The sequence below is a fragment of the Drosophila virilis genome, chromosome 5 (genome assembly GCF_030788295.1).
Source record: "Drosophila virilis strain 15010-1051.87 chromosome 5, Dvir_AGI_RSII-ME, whole genome shotgun sequence".
Lineage (NCBI taxonomy): Eukaryota > Metazoa > Arthropoda > Insecta > Diptera > Drosophilidae > Drosophila > Drosophila virilis.
The window spans coordinates 5,380,903-5,401,531 of NC_091547.1; the positions used below are offsets into that span (position 1 = coordinate 5,380,903).

At 44.4% G+C, this 20,629-nt stretch overlaps 1 protein-coding gene across 3 annotated transcripts; it reads right to left on the reverse strand.

Annotated features, from left to right (window-relative positions):
- Window positions 1–848: 848 nt before the first annotated feature.
- On the reverse strand, window positions 849–18,991 carry flz (transmembrane serine protease filzig). 3 transcript variants are annotated; one of them, XM_032436816.2, is made up of 8 exons: window positions 17,900–18,991; window positions 3,601–7,786; window positions 3,410–3,417; window positions 2,906–3,137; window positions 2,663–2,847; window positions 2,024–2,139; window positions 1,820–1,939; window positions 849–1,748 (listed from the first exon to the last, which is right to left on the reverse strand). In XM_032436816.2, exons 1-8 carry the CDS (start codon window positions 18,111–18,113, stop codon window positions 1,584–1,586), a joined length of 5,226 nt encoding a protein of 1,741 aa, XP_032292707.1. In that variant the 5' UTR covers window positions 18,114–18,991; the 3' UTR covers window positions 849–1,583. The 3 variants fall into 3 exon arrangements, with proteins under 3 accessions (XP_032292707.1, XP_032292708.1, XP_070066240.1); XM_032436817.2 differs by lacking the exon at window positions 3,410–3,417 and having other exon boundaries at window positions 2,906–3,092; window positions 3,605–7,786; XM_070210139.1 differs by lacking the exons at window positions 849–1,748; window positions 1,820–1,939; window positions 2,024–2,139; window positions 2,663–2,847 and having other exon boundaries at window positions 2,978–3,417; window positions 3,605–7,786.
- Between the last annotated feature and the right edge of the window lie 1,638 nt (window positions 18,992–20,629).

Consider the following 20,629-nt stretch of genomic DNA (forward strand, 5'->3'; position numbering starts at 1 on the left):
AATACATATATAAGTTAAAATAAAAAGTGGTCAACCTTGTTTATGCTACCAAAGTCCGTCCGTGAAAGTAAGTTCAATGTCAGATCGATTAAGGGAGAAGCTTTTGAGCATTTTGCACGTGACGCATACGCAATGTGGCACATAAAATGCCACTAAAAATGGTTTTGGTCTTGTTTTATTTTATTTTTGCTTCCACTGCCATTGTAATGACAGCTGTGCGCCACAGAGAGTTGCCGGCAGTTTGGCATCCAGGTAATGCACCAGCTCGCAGGTAATATGGAAAGCAACCAGCTCTCTGTACAACTGGGGCATGGTGGCAGCCTGCCAGTTGCCTGCCAATTGCAGTTGCCTTTGCAGCAAGCGGAAATTGCACACAAGTAGCCAGTTGCTTAAAGCAGGCGCTGGCAGAGAGCGGAGTCTGTATCCTGGTAGTCCGCATCCTGGTTGCAGTTTGATTATCTGCTTTTGATTTTATAGGATTTATGCGCCTGTGTTTGGCATTTCGGAAAATCCAATTTCACTTGACATGATTTGATTCTCAGTGGCGTATAGCTCTTGTACTTTTTCAACTTTTTCATCTTCTTCTAGTTATTAGTTTTTCAGTGTTGTTACAAATGGATTTGTTGTGTTTTTTTTTCTCCTGTGCATTGGCGTATATTTTCAGGTAGCAATACGGAAAATTTGTGGGAAGAATTTAAATGGCGCAAGAAACATAAGAGTTTGTCATACGAGAATACAAATATTAATCCAAATGTTCTACGAGTAATGAGGTTGGGGAAATTTTGAATTTTGTACAAGAATAATGTTGCCTTAAAAAAAATAATCAATTGTTTTTTTTTTTACTAATTTACTCTCATTTATTTCGTCGATATTTTTCTTGTGTTTGTGTTTTTCGCTTTGTTCGTTTTGTACGCTTAAGTTGCTAACAAATTGTATGTAGAAATACATAGATATAAGGTAAATATATCGTATATCGTAAGCATAAATTAATTAATTAATAAATTCAATTGAACTAAAAACATATGCTCTCTCGCTTGCGCATATTTGCATTTTAACATAACAACAATTTGCCTATGAAAATTAACAATTGATTATATTAAAATTATTATTTTCTCTTTTTTTTTTTTATTTTTTTTTTATGTAAAAAAATAAAAAAACGCATGCTACAGTTTTTAGTTGAATCAAAATAAATAGCAAAAAAAACACGGCAGCTCAATATTAAATAAATAAATAAATAAATAAATAAGCTTAGCAATTAAAATAAATATGTCTTAAAATTATTATTGCGCATGTTGGTGAGTGCAGGGGGGAGGGGCGTCGCTCGCTCTGAAATTAGTTTAATTTTAAAACGCAGAAAACGCCTCAAAGTAGGCAATGGAAGTGTTGCTAGTTTGAAAGCCACAGTGCTTGTCAAACTGTCAGCGCAATACTCCAATTAAACTAATGCCAAGGGGGAGGATGAGTTTTGTGAATGTGACGTTTGTCTTTTAAGTTTTTTGTCTTTTCTCGCTTTGCCACGCTTAAATGTCCTCTAAACCTACTTTTCTATTTACAGTTGCGCTCTGATGCAGTGGGCGTGGCGTCTATTTAACGCCCGTTATGCTGCGCAGCCAGGGCTTGTAGAATGTGGTGCGCATATAGACGCCCGGCAGATACGGCGCCGCACACTTGATGCCATGCGACACGGTGCCGGCCAGCTCGTAGCGTCCGTCGGGACGCTGCAGCACCAGGGGACCGCCGCTGTCGCCCTGCCAGGACAATGAGTAATAAACATGATTAAAAGTTTCTGTCCAAATTGCATCATTAAGTGCAGACTCACCTCGCACGAGTCCTTCTGCCCGTTGGCATAGCCCGCACACAGAAACGAGCCGAGAATCTTCTTGTTATGCCCGGCGGTGTGGAACATCTCCTGGCAGACGCTGTTCTCAATTATTGGCACCTGTTGCGTGCGAAATGGCAATTAAAAGTTTTATTCGGTTAAATGTCAAGCCAAGCTGGCTGACCATCAGCTAACCACACGCACCTGCACCTCCTGCAGCACCGAGGGCACACCGCCGCCGTACTTGAGACGCCCCCAGCCGGTCACTGTTGCCATGCGACCGGTGAAGTCAGCCAGATCGTTGGGCATGCAAATTGGCACTGCAAGGAGAAAGTTGGACAGTTTGTTAACATAAATGTGAGTAGGATTTGCTTTAAATATCACCTGAGAATTATTCTAGCCTTGGAGTTAAAAATGCGATAGTAACAAAAATTTTAAGTAACTTGTCTCGCGCAAAGGTGCATTTGGTGCATTTGGAGAATATATATGCTCTGTCGCTAAAGTATCGCTTGGGCGATGAAAGAGCGATAGTAAATTTCTGCGTTCATCCAGAGAAGACTAGCTTTGCACTAGCTCAAAAATCTGACCTTCATTACCCATAAGCACTTAGTGAATACATCTGCTCTATTGCCAAAGTATCTCTTTGGCGATAAGAAGGCGATAGCTAACGTTTTTGCTTTTGCACACAATTATAAAGTTACTTACCTATAGGCGTTTATAGAATGTATATGTGCTCTATCGCCAAAAAATTGCTTGGACGATAAAAAAGCGATAGCTAGCAATTTTTTCTTTTACATGCTATTATAAAGTAATCGAACTTCGCTGTGACACCCAACGACTTACCTATATGCGTATCGAACTGCACGGGACTGTCCATTTCCAGCAGCGCCAGATCGTTCTCAAACGTGGCCGGATCATATTGGCGATGGACAATGACGCGCTTGACATTCTTGGTAACGGGACGTTTGCTCTCCAGATCACCGGAGATATCAAACTCGCCCATGACAGCGACCAAAGAGGCCAAGAAACTAACGAAATGATTGGGATATTAGCAAAGGATTGCGTTAGGATTGTCTGAAGACTTACCCGGGCTGACAATGTGCGGCGGTGATGACATAGCGACTGGTGATTAGAACGCCGCCACATTTGTTCTTGGTGAAGAGGCCCAGCCAGGTGGACTCGCGTACCAGGACCTGCCAGGGAAAGGCGCCGAAAGTGGAGCCTTTGCCGCCGACAATGCGACCCGACTTCACATGTGGACGTACGCCGCATTCTGTTGATGGGGAGTGAAATGTGAGGTTAGGAGTAGGGAGTGTTCACAAAGCGAGAGAGTGAGAGCGAATGATCGGGTGACCGAGCGAGCGAGCGAGCGAGCGAGCGTCCAGACTGACAGCCGGTGAGATATAGAGTACAATTATTGGGAATAGAACTGCGAATATTTGCGGAAGGAGGCACTGAACTGATCGGATGGTTGTGGGATGGGACTGGGAACAGGTTGAATTGGGTTGAACTAGAACTAGCTATGTGACTAAGGGATAGCGATTGGGTTGATCAATGATGGCGTTGCCTGTGGCCAGGCCGTTTCAGGCGGCGACGTGCTATAATTTTGGATGGATTAAAATGCAAGTGTAAGGTTAGGGACAATTGATTCGGATGGATTTTGGTTGGGGGGTTATCGAACATTATGTGCATGAATCATATTAGAAACAAGAGAGAAAACAGAGAAGAGAGAGAGAGAGAGACAGTTTGTTTTTGGGGTCCATGCTACAAACACTCAACACTTACGTATTTTGCGTCCGTTTGCACCACCGTAAGAGCTCAGCGTCTCCTGTTCGATTTCGTTCTCATGCGGACTCGGATTGACATCCTCTTCGTCCTCTTCGTCGACAATTTCATCGTTCTCGGGCCGCGCCGTGGTCTTGGCCGTGGTGCTAACACGCTTCGTTGGCTTCTTCGAGCTGGGACGACGCGTTGTGCTGCTGGCCGCCGAGGTGGGTCGACGTGTGGCCGGTTTGCGTGTGCTGGTGGCCGAGGTCTTCTTGTTGGGCGCCTTGGTGGAGACACGTGTCACGGGCTTCTTTGTGGTCGCCCTTGGCTTCGAGGTGGTCGCCACCCGCACCGGTTTGCGTGTGGTCTTGCGGTTGACATTGTTGGTGCTGGCGGCGCCCGATGAATAGGTGGAGGCCGTATTGTTAGTCTCGTCGATCATGTCGGCGAGCGCCTCAAAGTTGCCCTGCAATGAGGCCACCAGTTTGTGCACGAGCGTGTGCATCTTGTCCTTCAGCACAATATCCTCGACAAAAGCGGGCGTGGATAGCTCCAGATCGCTGGTCACAGCGCTCGAGGCGGCGGACATGTTCAGATTTGGATTGCGCACCGGCGGGAAGTTGACAAAATCATTCGGTGAGGTATATGTTTCCTCGACAATCTGGCCAACCTTCTCGCCGGGCACCGAGAATGCCGGATATGTGGGCGTCGGACCATAATAGCCCGGAAAAGCGGGCTTATCATCGGATGGCACACCGTACAACGCTTCTGTGGTCGATTGTGTGAAGGTCAAGTGCACCGGACTGCTGCCGACACCACCGGCTGGCATGCCAAAATAACCCGGATCCTCAAAATCGTTGGAGCTTACCACAGACGGCGTATTTCCGGGACGTCGTGTCCCAATCGGTCCATAGACATAGGAGTTTGTATTGTCACCCAATTTTGTGTTATCCCAGTTGCTCGACGTGGCCAAATTTATGTTCGACGGCTTGGGCGTGATCAGCACAGTGGGCTTCGAGGGCTTGGGCGTAATGTTGATCTGCACAAAGCCGGGCTTCTTGTGGCCACCACCATAGCTGCTGCTCGTCGGCTGTTGAATGTGTATGGGCGTCGAGGCGGTGGCATAGAGGGGTGGCTGATAGTTGCCCGGCGTGGAGCCCAGTATATTCTCAGCGGTGCTCTGTATAAACGCATCCAGCTTATCGTCGGCCATAAAGAGCGGCGGCACCTTATCGTAGTGATAGTCCACGGTGGCTGGCGGACGAGGCGTTGTGGGACCCGTCACATAGCTGGTGGCAATCGGCTTGGAGGAGACGGGCTTGCGTGTGGGCGAGCTGGCCGCCGGCTCATGGTAGCTGAGCACGGATGGCGCGGGCTGCTCATATGTGGCGGGTGCAGGCGCGGGCGCAGGCGCTGGCGCGGACTGCTCGTAGTTGGGACTGGGCTGGGCGGGTTTGCCATAGCCTGACGCAGCAGGCTGATCATAGCTGACAGCTGGCGAGGAGGGATCATCGTAGCTAGCCGTAGGTGTGGCGGCCTGTTCATAGCCCGCAGCGGAAGCAGCCGAGGAAAACTCCTCATAGCTGGTAGTTGCTGCCGCCGGCTGCTCATAGCCCGAGCTCGGAGCTTGACCATAGCCGGAGTCCAACTGTTGCGGCTCACTGTTGTAGTTGGACGCCGGCTGCTTAATCTGTGTGTGCGTGACGGATGACTCCGACGCCTCTGTGTGGTAGCTGCTGCTCGGCGGCTGCTGCTGGACGGGTCTCCTCGTGTTCTGCTCGCTCTGTGTTGGCTTCTTCTTAATGCTCGTCGGCTGCTTGGCTGGCGGACGTCTTGTCGTGGGCTTGGGTCGTGGCCTGGGGCTGGCTGTAATTAAAACTGGACGCAGTGAGGAGCTCTCGTATTGCGGGCGCTGCGCTTGCGTTGTTGTTGTGGCCGCCAGATAGCTGCTGGTGGGCGCCGGACTGGCTGTGGCTAGCTTCTCGGTCTGCTGTTGATAGGCGGCAGAGGTTTCATCATACTGCTCCTGCACCTTGGTGGTGTGCGAGGAGACAGACACTTCGGCGGGCAAGGGGTCATTGTAATGCTGCATGGTCACCATGCCAATGTAGGAGGCCACGGGACGATGGGGCGTTGAGGGACGTACATAGGCGGGCGAGGGAGACTGCGGCGCTTCCGTGTAAATGTTCGTTATCTTCTCAAAGTTGACATCAGTGTTACCCTCCAGGGAGCCACTGCTGAGCTGACCATAGCCCGAGGGCTCATTGTCCGCCTGATTGGAATCGCCCTCCATGTAGGACATGTCCACCGGATAGGCTATGCCCATGACGGGCATTTTATTGAACTCGGAGGTCTGCGGGGCCTGCGGCGAGCTAGCATCATGATAGGTAGTCGCTGGCATTGTGTGCTCGTCCAGCACCTGAGACTGATCCTCGTTGTAGGTGGGGCGCGGCGTGGGCAGCTCCACGGACTGACTGTTCGTGGCGGTTGCATCCTGCTCAGCGGAAACCTTGTCATAGCTGGGCTCGTCATAGGCCGCGGTCGTATATCCATAATCCTGCTGCTGCTCCAACTGCTGTTGCTCCAACTGCTGTTGCTCCAGCTGCTGCTGCTCCAGCTGCTGTGTCTTGGTAGCCTCGCCGTTCTGCTCCTGGCTACCATGCTCATAGTAGCTGGGCGGCTGCACGGTGGCAGATGTCTCGCTTTGCTCTGACTGTGGTGCATAGCCATACGAAGGCGTCTGCTGACTGACCACGTTGTAGCTAGGGCCATGGCTGCTGTTGTTCAGCTGTAATATAATCGACTCAATGGAGTCCACGTGCGTGGTTATCGAGGAGACTGTGGTGGGATTGCTCTGTGCCGCAACAGGTCGCTTCTCGTTGTTGTAGGTGGGCACCAGAATATATTTATCTTCCGCCGAGGCGCTGGGCTGTGTGCTGCTCGAAGAGGAGGAAGAGATGTAGCTCTGGGAAGAGGCCTGCTGTTGATGCTGTTGCTGTTGCTGCTGTTGCTGCTGCTGCTGTTGCTGCTGTTGCTGCTGCTGTGGAGGCTGCACGTAGACAGGCTGTGGGCCGTAGCCCGTGGAGAACTGCAAATCCTCAACCAGATCCGCATCAGCGCCGGGATGTGTGATGTCGCTGTGCGTAAACTCGCCGCCATCCAGTATTAGATGATTGTGATGATGCATATTCGATTGCTGGGCAGGCTTGGGCTTGGGCTTCACCTGCTGCACTGGTCGCTTCATCACCTCGGCCAGCTGGGGCACAGGCTTTGACTGCGCCGCAGTCTTTGGCGGCGGCTTGGCTTGCGGTTTGGGCTGGGGCTTCGGCTTGGGCTGGGGCTTAGGCTTCGGCGTGGTAATACTTGCTGGCGCCTTGGTGGCGGGTGTTTCCTCAAAGCTGCTGGAGGACTCGGAGCTGCTGCTGCCGTGCTCCAAATGCCCGTTAACTATCTTGTTGGGCACCTCGGTGGTGAATGTCAGAACATCGTCCATATGCTCGGGCGGCAGCGTTGCCAGCACCTGCATCACAAAGTCATCATTGCCTGGCGGCGAGGAGAACGTGTTTATCTTCACCGAATGCTTGTTCACATGTATGGCTGGCGGCAGCTCCGTCGGCTTCAGCTCATTGGTGCTGATCGCCTCATTGTTCGGCTGCATCTCCGCCTCCTGTTCGAACTCTACGCTGGCCGATTGAGAGTGTGTCGCCTCCGTGGAGCTGCTGGCAAAGCTCAGCTCATCCGTCTGCACGCTCTGACCCTGACTGGCCGTGCTGCCCAGCTGCTGATATACCTTATCCAGATTCTGTTGATCGTAAATGCCCTGCGCCGGCTGCTCATCGCTGAGCTGTTCCTGCTGCTGCTGCTGCTGCTGCTGCTGCTCGCCATAGTTCTCATAGGAGGATTGGGCTGCCGCCTGCTGCTGCTGTTGCTGCAGCTTTTGCTGCTGCTGCTGGAAGTAGGCATTCTGTGCATCGTTGATCAGCGTGCTGGCCAGCTCGTGTGTCTGCGGTATCTGACAGCAGGCGCCGAACAGGAAGCCATCCATGCAAGCGCCCACCACCTCGCCGCCCCGCTGTGCGCACTCGTGATTGAACATGCATATGGTGGGGCCATTGGAGCGCGGATCCGAACTGGGCAGCGTTTTGGTGGCGCGACAGTGCTTTGGCGTTATGCGATAGCCGCCAAACAATTTGCGTCCAGCTGCGAGAAAGAGAAATAGAGAGTTAAAGAAGTTTAATCAATGTTTCGCCTTCTTGAAAAGTAATAATGATTTCTATTATTCGATATTTAAGAAGGCAATTTCAGCTATTTGTCCATTTTAAGAAGATCTACGCTTCCTGGTTTAATTAAGAGACGTTCGCGCATTTACATGTCATCTCTTTCATTGGCAGGAAATCGATATTTATCGATGTATACTAGTTGGTCATTCTACATTAAACAACGTACATATGAATTACATAGTTTAAATATGCTTTGCTCTGCTCAAATCCATTATGCCGACTTTAACTAGGCACAGGGTATACTAATTAAAGCTCTTTCCTCAGTTGTTTGAGTTTGCAAGGTAGAATATTGTTCAACTTATTATCTGAATATGAACAATTTGTGCATCTATGTGTATACCCTGTACTTATTTGGCAAAGGGTATACAAGTTTTGTGCAAATGCATGTGGAAGGCAAGATTAACGTTTTCTCCGGCAACATCAAGTGCCAAGTCGAACTACCCAATATCTTCTGCTTCAAATATTTAAGACTCAACTCGTTTTTTTTTTTTCTTCCACACTAAAATCGGAGTTGCTTAGCATTCTAATTGAGTTGCGAGCAATTTCCGCTTCAGCCTAATGCTTGGGGGCAATTAATTAAGCAGCCAACTGCAGAAATCAAAGCCAGGCAACTGTACATAATTGGATTAGCCTGGTGAAAATTAAGTAGTTTCTATGAAATTCTTGAAATGAAAGTGACATTTTTTTGTTTTTGCCCATAAAGTTGGCCATTTAATGGCGTTTTGCAGTGCTAATTATGAGCAAAAGTAAAAAAAAAAAAAAACGCCAAAACAATAAACTCAATTAACATGAGGAGCAACATTTGCCGTGCGCTGCAAGCGGCTGCTAACGGGGCCAGTTGAAAGGCAGTTGCCAAGTGAAAGTGCCGCTTGCCGCAGTTGCTGCAGCAAGGTCAAAGTTCAAAGCTGGCTTTTTATGGACTCACTGCTGCTGCTGCTGTTAAGTTAAATGCAGCTTGATTGCATTTTGGGCTGCTTTGGCAAATGATGTCGCGCCGCAAATTACATGCGACTGGCAACTTGACATTTTAGACATTTATCGATCTTTTTTTCTTTGTGGAACTGCAGGTGCTAGGGTTGGGGCAGCGGAGTGGGTTTAGCTGGCAATTAACACCTCAAGCGCTGGCGCTTGCTCCACTTGGTGCCGGCTGCGTGCTCCCATTTCCAGTTTGGTCGCGAAGACTATGTCAATGTTTGTGTGAAATTGGAGCACAGTCGAAATTCACGTTGGGTGCCAGATTCTAAGCCAACAGAAAAAAGAAAAAAAACTAAAATCGTTATTCTGTGGTCGCAATCAATTAACAATCAAGTCGCTAATTAAATGAAAAACAAGCACAATTACATTTACAGCTAGGCCCATAAAATGCGGCAGCCATAAAAAAAACATAAGCCTGGAGTTTCCCTCGAGCAACTCCTGAACCTATAAAGCGGAGAAAAAAAGGTGCTCTCAGTGAAAGTAAACACGGCGCGAAAAGTGAATAACTTATCAGCGGCGCCCAAAAACTCCAATTAGAATGTTCGCCCGTAACCTCAGCTCCAACTTCAACCGCAAATAACAAAAAAAAATATATATAATTGAGAAAAGTGATAGTGTTTTGTTAGCCTTTTTCATTTCATTTCATTTATTTATTTAATTTTTTTTTTTGTCTTCTTATATATTTCTCCATTTCGTTTGCAGTTTTATAAATCATTTCGTTTTTCTGCTCTGTGGCTTGCTGGTTTTTTTTATTATAAATGTACACGCTTTTTGTGGCTTTATTATTTGCAGACATTTCGCATTTTATGATTAGACACTCAAGTGCGCTGAAGTATTCTTCCGACAATCGTTAAAAGTTGGTAAACCCACCACAAGCGATGGGAAATGGCCGCAGGCCCCACGCGCTGTTAACTTAACAGCGCGCGCCTAACAGCGCTGCTTGTAGTTAACATAATTATGGTGTCTGGCAGCGCTCTCTTGCCCTACTACAAACTTTCAATGGCTGTGTGTTTGAGCGTTAATTATGCAGCTTAACATAATTTGTTTGATTTACGCCAAGCAAAATGTTAATGGCACAGCCAAGGGCCTCATTTAGCTAAGATAATGCATATGTTGAGTGTGTGGAGGCTAATTGAATAATCAAATGGTTAGCTTAGAGCTTTAGAAGCTTGGAAATTAAGTTATTTAGTGTATAACTAGATACTATTGTTATAAACAGAAAGTATGTGAGATTTTAAGAGCTAGAGTAGCTTACTTTTATATATTAGAGGTATTCGGAGTGTTATCATCCAATGTTAAGCAAGTGAGGTTATGTTTATATATGTTATCGCTACCGAGCAGCTGTTCCAATAAAATCAACCGCTTTTCTTACTTGACAAAGCCATCAAAGAACGCAATCGCAGCTCTACCCGGTCGTGCTCTCTATTCTCCCAATTCGTGACCTTCACAAAAGTCTATGGTTCTGGGTGTGTCCGATAAAAGAGTGAGAAATTCAATAAACAAAACACTCGGTTCGTTGCGGCATTGCCCATTAAATATGCAAAGAATGTTTCAACGCGTCGCTGCATGAACATTAGATATTTTTATTTCTTTTTTTTTTTACAAATTCTTTTCTATTTTATCTTTGGTGCGCCCCACCTGCTCTCAAGAGCGCAAAACGTAGTCGTAACTGAGCGCGCGTGATTCTTATAAAAGATTTGTGATTTGGTTGGGTTTTAATTCGATTTGTCAGGCAGAATTATCGCCAGCCTCTGACCCCAATTGGCGCAACATGAAATTCAAGTCAATGTATCAGCGTAATCAGACGCGATTTGGCATGCAAAATAGGTTACAGCATCGCAACAGCAACAACAACAACAACAACTGAGAGCAGCCAAAAAGCCGGCTCACACGCACACACACGCAGCGCGCTGCTCTCTTGACTTTGGATGGAACGAAAGTGTGTCAAACGCCTGAATAATTTTGCGCTGCTTTTTTTTTTTTAAACATTTTTCGGTGTTTATCATACAAATCGCAAAGAATAAGCGGCAGCAGGCAGTCAGGAAGCAGCCGAAAATGAGATAACAGGTTGCCCAATCAAACAAAACAACGGCAAACCTGTTGCGCAGCAGCATTAATCATGCCAAAAAGAAAAATGTATGGCAACCTCTGTGCCTTACTGGGTCTGGGCCCTTGGCATGCCGAGCTCCCATTCGAATTCGAATTGGAATTCTTTTGGCTGCAATCTTGAAACAGTTATCGAGTGCAGTGAAATTTAAACGCACAAACGAAATTAATTGCAAAGAGAAGAAGAGCGACATTCTCAGTGGGTCACTGGGCCCTTGCCAGACCGAACTTCACAATTCGAGTTCGAATTCCAATTGGAACGGGCTTTGCAGCCGTCTTGGAACAGTTAGCGACTGCATTTCAAATATATCGCATGCAGTGAAATTTACACACACATCCGCACACACACACACACACACATAGGTGGGCAAACGAAAAATTAATTAAATCATGAAATATGCGGCACGGCAAGCAACGCAGAGCCATTCAGCAGATCGAATTCGTAGAACTTGTTTTCTTCCCAAGCATCCGAGTGCTGCGGAGTGCTGCCAGACGGTCAAAGAATGTAAACAAACGAGGCGCTTTAACGGTAAAATGGAAAATTATTATCGATCAATTAGCTCAACGTTGCAAAAAAGAAGAAAGAAAAAAAAACAACTATATAGTCGCATATGGAAGTATATGCAAGCATGCAATACCACGTGTCGGATCGGTTTCAGACAAGCCATCAATTTGCATAGATGTTGTTCTCCCGACCAGTTTTGCATTTAACAATTCTTGCTCTGATTGCATTGTGAAAGTGTTGAAATGTTCTTGGACTACATTTATGGTAAATATAGTTGTACTGCCTCAAGGCTTTTAGGAATATAAAAAACAAAACTCCATAGCTAATTAATTATCAAGTAATCATTTGCCGAGAGTTTGCTGAAAACAGTTAAAAAACTTATGTAAAAGTTTATTAACGACATATTGATTGCAAAAATTTTGATAGACAGATAAAGCAGAGGCCAAACATTTGTCACTTTTCACGAAATTACCATAAAAAGTTGTAACATTTGTCTGGAGGTTAATTTTCACTTTTCATAGACAAAAGGAAAACTGTTTACTGTTGGTTTTATTTTTTATATGAATCTCTATCGCTACTACTAATTATGACTAGCCCAACAACGACAACAAATCTAACAACAACAACAATAATAATAATCATCCGAGCTAAAGCGAGAGTGCCTGGCCGTGTGTTTTGTTGTTTTTTTTTTTTGTATTTTTCGTGCTAGTTAAATTGAATTTGTTTTGTGATTTGTAGCTGTTGTTTTATGATTGCATTTTTCTTGTTTTCATCTTCGTCTTTTTATTAATTTTAATGGGCTTTACGTGCGACTCCACGCTATTACAAACATCTGTATGTATAATCTCTCTAATCTGGCATCTCTTTCTACGCCATTCTGCGATGTCACGCAAGAAGTTTTTCCGTTTGGCGTGTTGGAAAATGAAAGTTTAAATTTTTTGTTGTTGTTGTTCGCCTGTAGGCATTTGTGTAATAAAGCTCAAGCTTTTGACCCTTGAGCAACACTGCACTTGCTGTTCGAAATGCTTATCAGTCACAATATATGATGGTCAGGGTCGCACTGGCAGCAAATAGAGTGGCAACGCTGTGTGGCAGCTGAGCCGGAACAAAACATTTCTATTGATCACATTTTAATTGAATTGTTTAACAACAGCAACAACAACAATAAGAGCAATAACTGCAGCTGTAGTAACATATTAAGCATAACTTGTTGCATGCTCTGGTAGGCGCACGGTGAATTGGACTGTGGCATGCAGCATATAACCGATTTGCACGCAAAGCCACGCCAAACGGGAAGGCAGCGCCTTGAATTACATAAAATTGCATTTGAAAGTCACACACACACACACACACACGCATGCACACAGCTTTGCAGATGCTCGCATTTGATCCCGGCTGTGGGTCGCGGCGTCGGGTGTCGCTGCTCGAATTGGCACAGCATCCGAATCGGCATCGGCTTCGTCGCCTTCACCTGCCAGCGTCAAAGCCCCCTTCGCCCCTTGCCATGGCGTAAATTGTAACAGTGACCCAAATAAAATGCGGCGACCGAAAAGACCGGTAATGTAATAGTGAATGTGCAAGTGCTTCCACTGCTGACACTCGCTCTGTACATGCATGTATATGTATATACATATATGTATTTCTCTGCACATACATAGTTGTACGTATTTTACGCATGCAATTCTAATGGGAAATTGTTTTTTTTTTATTGTTGTTTTTGCAAAACCAGTATTAAAAGAGGCGATCAGAGCGCGTGACAGTGATGCGCCAACTGCATATCGTGTCACGACAATCGCCAGATACGTTTGCTATCGTAATGGCAATCAATTAGTAAAGCTGCGTATGCAGCTCACGCATGTGCAGCAGCAGATTTATTACAAACTTTATCTATTATATAACTGTTTGTGATTTATTGCAAAGTGTGGCAGACTAAAATAGCTAAAGATATGTGCAAATTACAGTTAGCATCGATTGCGTTGCCTTGCATTGAATTAATTACTTCTATGTGTGAACAAAATCTAACTAGTTCATTTTATGTAAACTGCATACCAGGCATTTGTGCATGCAGCTCTGTAAGCAATTGCACCATCGAGATTGTTATCGATTATCGATAAGCTAAGGCCGGCTTTTGTCGTTCAAGCAAAGTTTACAATTTTGTCGCTTTGGCAGTGAAATAATAATAAAAATAACTATTTAAATAAGTTTAATGTGCCAACTGTGCAATGTGCCAACTGCAGTTAAATATGGCTGGTGGGTGTAATGTGTTGCATTTGCTGCTAACAATGCCGCGGTCAGCTGGCTAGTGCTTGTTATTGTATTTATTATTGAATTAATATCTGGAATCTCTCTTTCTATCTCACGCAGCCATCTCTCTGATCGTATCGCAACAAGAAAGGTAATCACAGTGTCAACCACGAGCCGAGTGCGTTCTGCGACAAACAGGTTGCGCAGCGACACCAAAAGCGGGGCTCCAGCCGTTGGTCAAGCACACACAAACAACTCACACACACACACACACACAGATGTAGTTATTAAAAGATATCATCGTATGGGACATGGCTGTGGTGGTGTTTGCGCCAGTTTCGTTTCTGGCCTGCTTCGCTCTGCTTTATTGTTCATGCATTGCTGGTAAGTACATTATTCCGTTTTGTTTTCATTACAACTCTTATTATTATACTTATTATTATTATCTTACGCTTTTTGTGTGGCACTTTTCTGCCAGGTCATTCAAATTCGTTGGGGCCTTGGGGCATGATAAGAACTTTGCTTTGTGCCCATGTAAATGATTATTATTATTTGTATTGTTTTTGCACAATGAAACGGTTATGGTAAAGTGAAAAATTTGTGTGTTACAGAAGGGTAACTGCGGCGGGAGGGTAAGGGGCTTGGCAAACGGCTTTTCTCCGTTTTCTGAAATGACTAAGTGCAATTGATTTAGGATGTGAATCTGCTTCTGCCCTAACTTTTAAGTCAATACAAATGTGGCAAAAATTAAAAATAAAATATGTTTGAACATCAAATCAAATATGCCAGATGATCGCAAATCTATAGCTAAATAAAAAGAAGAGTATTGTCCGTGTGTGTGTGTGTGTGTTGAGTGTGTGAACGAGCAGTGAAAGTTGTCGGCCGCAATAAATGACATCATTTTGGCAAAAAGCCTCATTTCCAATCGATAACCAAAACATTGAGAATGCGACTGGACGCGACTGCACAGTCAGCTAAAACTCTTGACAAAAGACAAACAAAAGTTTTTTGTTAGACTCTTTAATGGATGCACACGAAAGAGTTCGTAACAGACAGACAGACATTTAATGCCAATGCTGAATTCGTGCGAAAATAAAAGAATATGTGGTGTCATACAACGGAAGTAGTAGCTGGCAACAGTTCCCAACAAAAGCAACGGCAGCCAATCGTCAGCGAGGCGCATTTCACTTTCACCGCCAAACATGTCAAAACAAATTGAATGTTTGCTATGTATTTCCTGTTAGACGCATCCATAACAAAACTCTTGCACTCGCCAAACTGTGTGGACAAGTCGATAATTTGTAATTGCTGCTTTGTCAATAAAAGGAAAATATGGCCACAGAGCTGGAGCACTTGAACAATTGTTGATGAGCTTAAAAGATAAACTAAATAGCATACAACAAACTAGTCTGAGTACAAATGAGTATACTCGTAAGTACTCACAAGTACTCATATGAGTCCATATGAGCACGAATGACTACTCACAGACTCACACACTCTCATTTAAGCTATGCACTAATAGTTCCGCGCTACTCTCCAACGTAGGAAGTGCAACTAAATTGCCATCATATGATATTTATGAGTACGGTTTGTTTGTGTGTGTGTCTCTTTCGCTCTCTTGGGTGAAATGCTCGCACTCGGGCACTTGATGTTGATGATGTGTCACAGTTTTTAATGCGATTGAGTTTAAGTTTTATGATGTGGTAAACGTCTGTGGGAAAATTTGTGCACCCCGCTGCCCAAACAAAATGTTGAAAGAAAGTCAAAAATGTCGCTTTCACATTAATTGCAAGCAAGGGAAATATGAAATGAGATGAAACAACGTTGCGTATGCGCAATTTGCATAAATTGATAACAAATAAAAAATACCGCTCAAGTGCCTGGTCGAGAGCCTGCTTTAAACAATTAACCAAACACCTCTAAAAGCCAAACAAAAGAGTTTTATGAATTGCTTTTTGAGCATACTAATTTGCCAGGAGAGAGAGGCAAAAAGAGACGGAGACGCTTATGTGGAGCATTTGACCGCACAGCGGTAAAACGTGATCTCGAAATTATATCGATGCCAAAGCGACACGGAAAATTGAACGACAACCAGCTGAGCCGAACTAAACAACTGACTGACTGACTGCTGCTGCTGTTGCTGCTGCTAGCGGCTGCAAGTTGTGCTGTCTTCAGACTGCAGTCTGCAAGTCTTCCAACTCTACAGCTTCCTGCCCGTAGGCTAGCTGAGTGGAGTGAGCCGCAAATTACCGCAAACTCAACGTCAACTGCAGGCCGACAAGTGCACAGACGCTAACTGGCACACGCGGCGATCAGAACCTGTATAAGATTTGCTATTGTTGTTGGTGTTTTTGCTGTTGTTGTTGTTGTTGTTGTTGTTGCTGTGGCTACTGGCCAAGACATTTTCATTTCGCACGCGCAATCAGTTCGGACAGCTCGGACGCGGGTTTTCCTTTGGTGTACAAATAAAAATTGAATAGAAATTGAAAATTGTTTTATGCTTGTAACTTTACTGCAAGAGTCACACAAACACATACACATACACACATCTGTTGGTAATGATATATTGTGTGCATGATTGGCATTTGCTGTCTCTGACCTGACGCAGCAAAGTTGTCCGCAAAACGGAAGCACTGCGTTTTCTTTTCTACCTGAGCCAACCTACAAAAGTGTTTGTTCAATGATTTGATGATTTGAATTCGTGTGTGTGTGTGTGAGTGTGAGTGTGTGTTTGGCAAGAAGTTTTCACAGCGTTTGCTGCACAAACAAACTGCAACTGCTGTTAAACTCTGCCATGGGGCAACTTGAGCTTAGAGTTTAATAACCCGAGCATTGCAAAATATATTTCCATATATATGCATATATTATTGTGTTCTAATTTAAATTTATACTTAAGTATAAATTTTATTTTGTGTTTAAGTGTTTTGGAATCGTTGTGAAATTTCGCATATTCATAAATTAATTATCTCCACATTTTTACTTCGAGTTAATATGGTTTTTTTACGCTTGCGCTATTAAAAACACTGCTTTAGTTGAATTTCTCTGATTTCATTTGTTCGCCATTTATAAATAAGAATTAAGTAAAAGCTAAAATAACGGATTGCATAGAGGAATGCTTAGAAGAAACCTGTTTAAATATGTTATATTATATGAAGAAACTCTTCGAAATTGATGCCCTTTGCAATATCTTAACAACCCATAGATTACTTAAAGGCTTAACACACAACTTGGGGCTTTACTCAGGAAGTCGTTCACTACATTGAAATCATATTAATATGCTCTTTAAGCTACAGTTCGCTGTGCGACCAATCGATTGGTAATTAAACGTGCCACATAAATAATAAGCGCGCAAATGAATTATTTTCTGACACTCGTAAAGCTTTTGTTCAAGTTTGCCGCTTAAGTCTTTCGTTTGTTGATGTCGCTTTGAACTAATTCAGCACACATAAAACCTCAAGCTCAACTTCGAGGCAAACTCAATAGCTGTGCCAGTGCCTTCGATTCCAGCTAATAGCTTGACACATTAGAAATTTGTTTCACTTTTTAAATCGGCAACAATTAACACGAAAGCAGCTTGCAGAAACGTTAAAAACTGTCATAAGAAAGTGTGTGCAGGTATTTGTGCGTATGTGTCTGTGTGTGTGTGTGTGTGACAGACAGATGAGCCGCATGTGCTCATCCTCAGTGCTTGTTTGAATAGCTAAAAATGGCAAATATTGTTGTGCGTGTGTGTGCCCGTAATGTAGCATAAAATGAACCAAATAATTGTCAAGTGCGTTGCGCTTCTGCTTGTGGTGTGTATGTGTGTGTGTGTATTTGTATGGAAAGTCATTTTCTGTGCCAAAGTTTTTCATGTGGAATTGTTATTGACACAAAGGCACAGTTTATGTTGGCTTTTATTTTTTTTCTAGCACTGTTTTGCGCTTTTCGTTTTATTTTTTTTTTTTTTGGCCATTGTCAAAGACCAGCAGCAGAGGCTTTCACTCGCAGTGGCAGCAAAGTGTCGAAGTGACACGCTTCTTCGATTTGTCTCAATGCGAACAGGCCGCAAACATGAGCTAGCAATTTGCCAAATTGATTTTCATTCAATTGTTCGGTTTATAATTCTTGCACAGTTTTCTATTAACAGTAGCTTTCTATGCAATTGTACTTAATATACTATATATGGATATATTTATATCTGTGGAATGGTCTGTCACTTACCGCCGTTCGTTTCAATTGATGATCTAAATCCACTTGTTGTCTGCACAAATAATGCGCCTATTATTATTAATGTTGTTAAAGCGTTGGAAAGTAGTTGCCGTTTTGTTTTTGTTCTTGTTGTTGTTATCGTTTTGGCTGATGCTATTGGTGTTGTTCTTGTTGTCGCGCTTGTGCGCGACGCTAACGCTGACGCCGGCATAACCCACATAAACATGTTTGCGCTGGTCTACGGCGGTCGTCGGTCGTTGGTCGTCGGTCGTTGATCGTCACTGGACACTATTCCGGCTAGACGGTTCGTCTCGGCTGCAATTTCCACTTAGTTGAGGGTTTTAATGTGGGGACAGTGCGAAAAACAATTACCAACTGTTGATGTTGTAATTGGAAACTAAGACGCGAGTCGCGCGCGCGCACGCCACACCACAAAATGTACCGCTACAGGCAAAACAAAAGACTTAGGCAACGAACGCGTTTCATGCACGACTCTTGAAGCTCTTTTTTGTTTTTTATTAAAATTAAATCGAAAGAATTCTCTGCTCAACAACAAATTAAACACAATAAATTATTTAATGCTTAGCATTCGTTTTAGGTGGCGCACTGTTTTTGATATTTTATGTTGAATTATTATTTATTGGCGAATTTAATATAGTTCAGCACTTCAAGAGTTGCTACTTGACCATGTCAAGCGCCATGCGTCCGGTCAACTGAACGTTCCGCGTGTGTCTGATTGTCAGCGTTGCCCGTTTGCCAGCGCTGGCCGAGCAGATAACGGACCTTTGCCACTTTTGTGTGGCAGAACTTTCACTTTAGCGCGCGAGAGCAATACCACGAGCGAGCGACAGAGAGCGAGAGAGTGAGAAAGAGCGAGCGAATGTTAGAGAACTGTTGAGTGAGAGAGCGCACGCTTGTACGTGCGAGTATTTGTATGAGGCGCGAGCCGCTTAAATGGTAAACATTTCTAATTCGGCATCTACTTGGCTATATTACTGTTAACATCTTGTGCTTTCTCTGTGTGTGTGTGTGTGTGTGTGTGTGTGTGTGAGAGTGTGTGTGCCTGCTGTGTGTGTGCGCTCCCAACGTCCGCACGCGTGCGCGTTTCAAACTCAACTGAAACGGTTTACAGCCCCGACTTGCGGTTAAGAGCTGCACAGCGTCTGCCAGTTAACAGACATGTAACATAACAGTCTGTTAAGCGCATGTTATGCGGCCGCACATAATTGCAATTTGACAGCGTTGACAGCAATAGATTTTTCCAGGGCCCGCTTTCGCCTACTGGGCACACGATTTACGTGCCGCGATATTTGCATTCGATATTCAGCAAGGTTATCGGCCCGCTGCTGCAGATCCGTTCGCAGCCAATAACAAAAGACTGCAAGCCACAAACTTGGCAATTAGTGCACTTAAAATTGCTAACAAGCGCAGCAATAACTGTCATCTGCGCACGTATGCATGTGTATGTGTGTGCGTTTGTGGGCCTCTAACCTGTCGTTTGGCATTTCCTTGACCCAAATTTCACTGACTTTAGTTTGTCAACGTCTTTGGACACGCCGCTGCAGCCGCCGCCGCTGCAATTGCCGGGGCTTGGCCTAGCAAAAAAAAAAAAAAAAAAAAAACATTAGCATAGTCGGAGTTCCAGCTCGAGCCGCGCTGAGCCGGTGCCAGGGCCGGGCACTTGGCTGGTCAAGCGTGCAGCTCCACCAACACGATCTTTGTGTAGAATTTCACTTTCGTTATTGTCGTTGTTGCTGCTGCTGTTGTTGTAGTTGTTGTTTTGTGATTGTTTTCTTTTCGTGTTTGGCTTTTTGGTTGGCTCTTGCGGTCAGCTCAGCCAGCGGCCGCAGCATAGCCATTGAAATGGAAAACGTTGCGGCTTATGGCTTGCCATTTGGTTATGCCGGGCACGTGGGTGGCGCATAGCCGTTTATCTTAATGGCCAGAACCACAGCTCGGTGTACTTTCACACCTCTTCGTCGTTAGCAAATTCTGCGTTCCCAGGCGCATCATTAGCCTCAGCTCGGCAGAGATATTACGACATTCGACCAACGTAAATGACTCGATTATAATTTAAATGATTTTAGCCAAGGTAAATTAAAACACAAACAACTTCCAAATGAATCGCTTTCACCTGGACAAAAGCCCAGAAGGTGCCAAAATACAAAAACTAAAAACACAAAACCCGGTCTATAACGAATGAGCCACAATTTAGTCAAAAATAAAGCGAATGATTAAGTTAGTTGCAGCGATTCTGCGCTCGACTTTGTAGTAGCCGCTAGCTGCGGGATTATATAATCGAAAGCAGATGGGTTGCTCGATAGACAGCACAGGAAATAAATAAATGTCATTTGATAAGCGATTGAAAAGCCATTTGAATTAATGGATGTGCCACAATTTTGATTTAAAACAAATCCAAATGCATAAATTCAGGTATTTGAGATTTCATTAAGCTGAAATCCCCCACCCAACCCCTCTTTGTTAGTGAATGCAGTTTGTTAAAATAAAAAATGGGTATTTGCTGTTACAAATGTAATACATTTAGATTTATAAGCAGAGCTCTTAAATGTGAAGTTATTTGAATGAATTTTTATTAAACAAAGGTGAGCTTTTAAATGGAAACTTTATTAATAGAAATACAGCTCCAAAGAAAGAGTGTGAAACATCTATAACGATAATTTTATCAATATTGCCTTCATTCATATATTGAATTAAATCCGATTTAAAATATGCTCAAGTATA

Coding starts and splice junctions, on each gene's coding strand:
- flz (XM_032436816.2), bottom strand. CDS start 18,113: ATGTTTATGTGGGTTATGCCGGCGTCAGCGTTAGCGTCGCGCACAAGC. Junction 2,848..2,905: donor GCCGCACATTGTCAGCCCGG/GTAAGTCTTCAG, acceptor TCATTTCGTTAG/TTTCTTGGCCTCTTTGGTCG. Junction 2,140..2,662: donor GCAGTTCGATACGCATATAG/GTAAGTCGTTGG, acceptor TTCTCCTTGCAG/TGCCAATTTGCATGCCCAAC.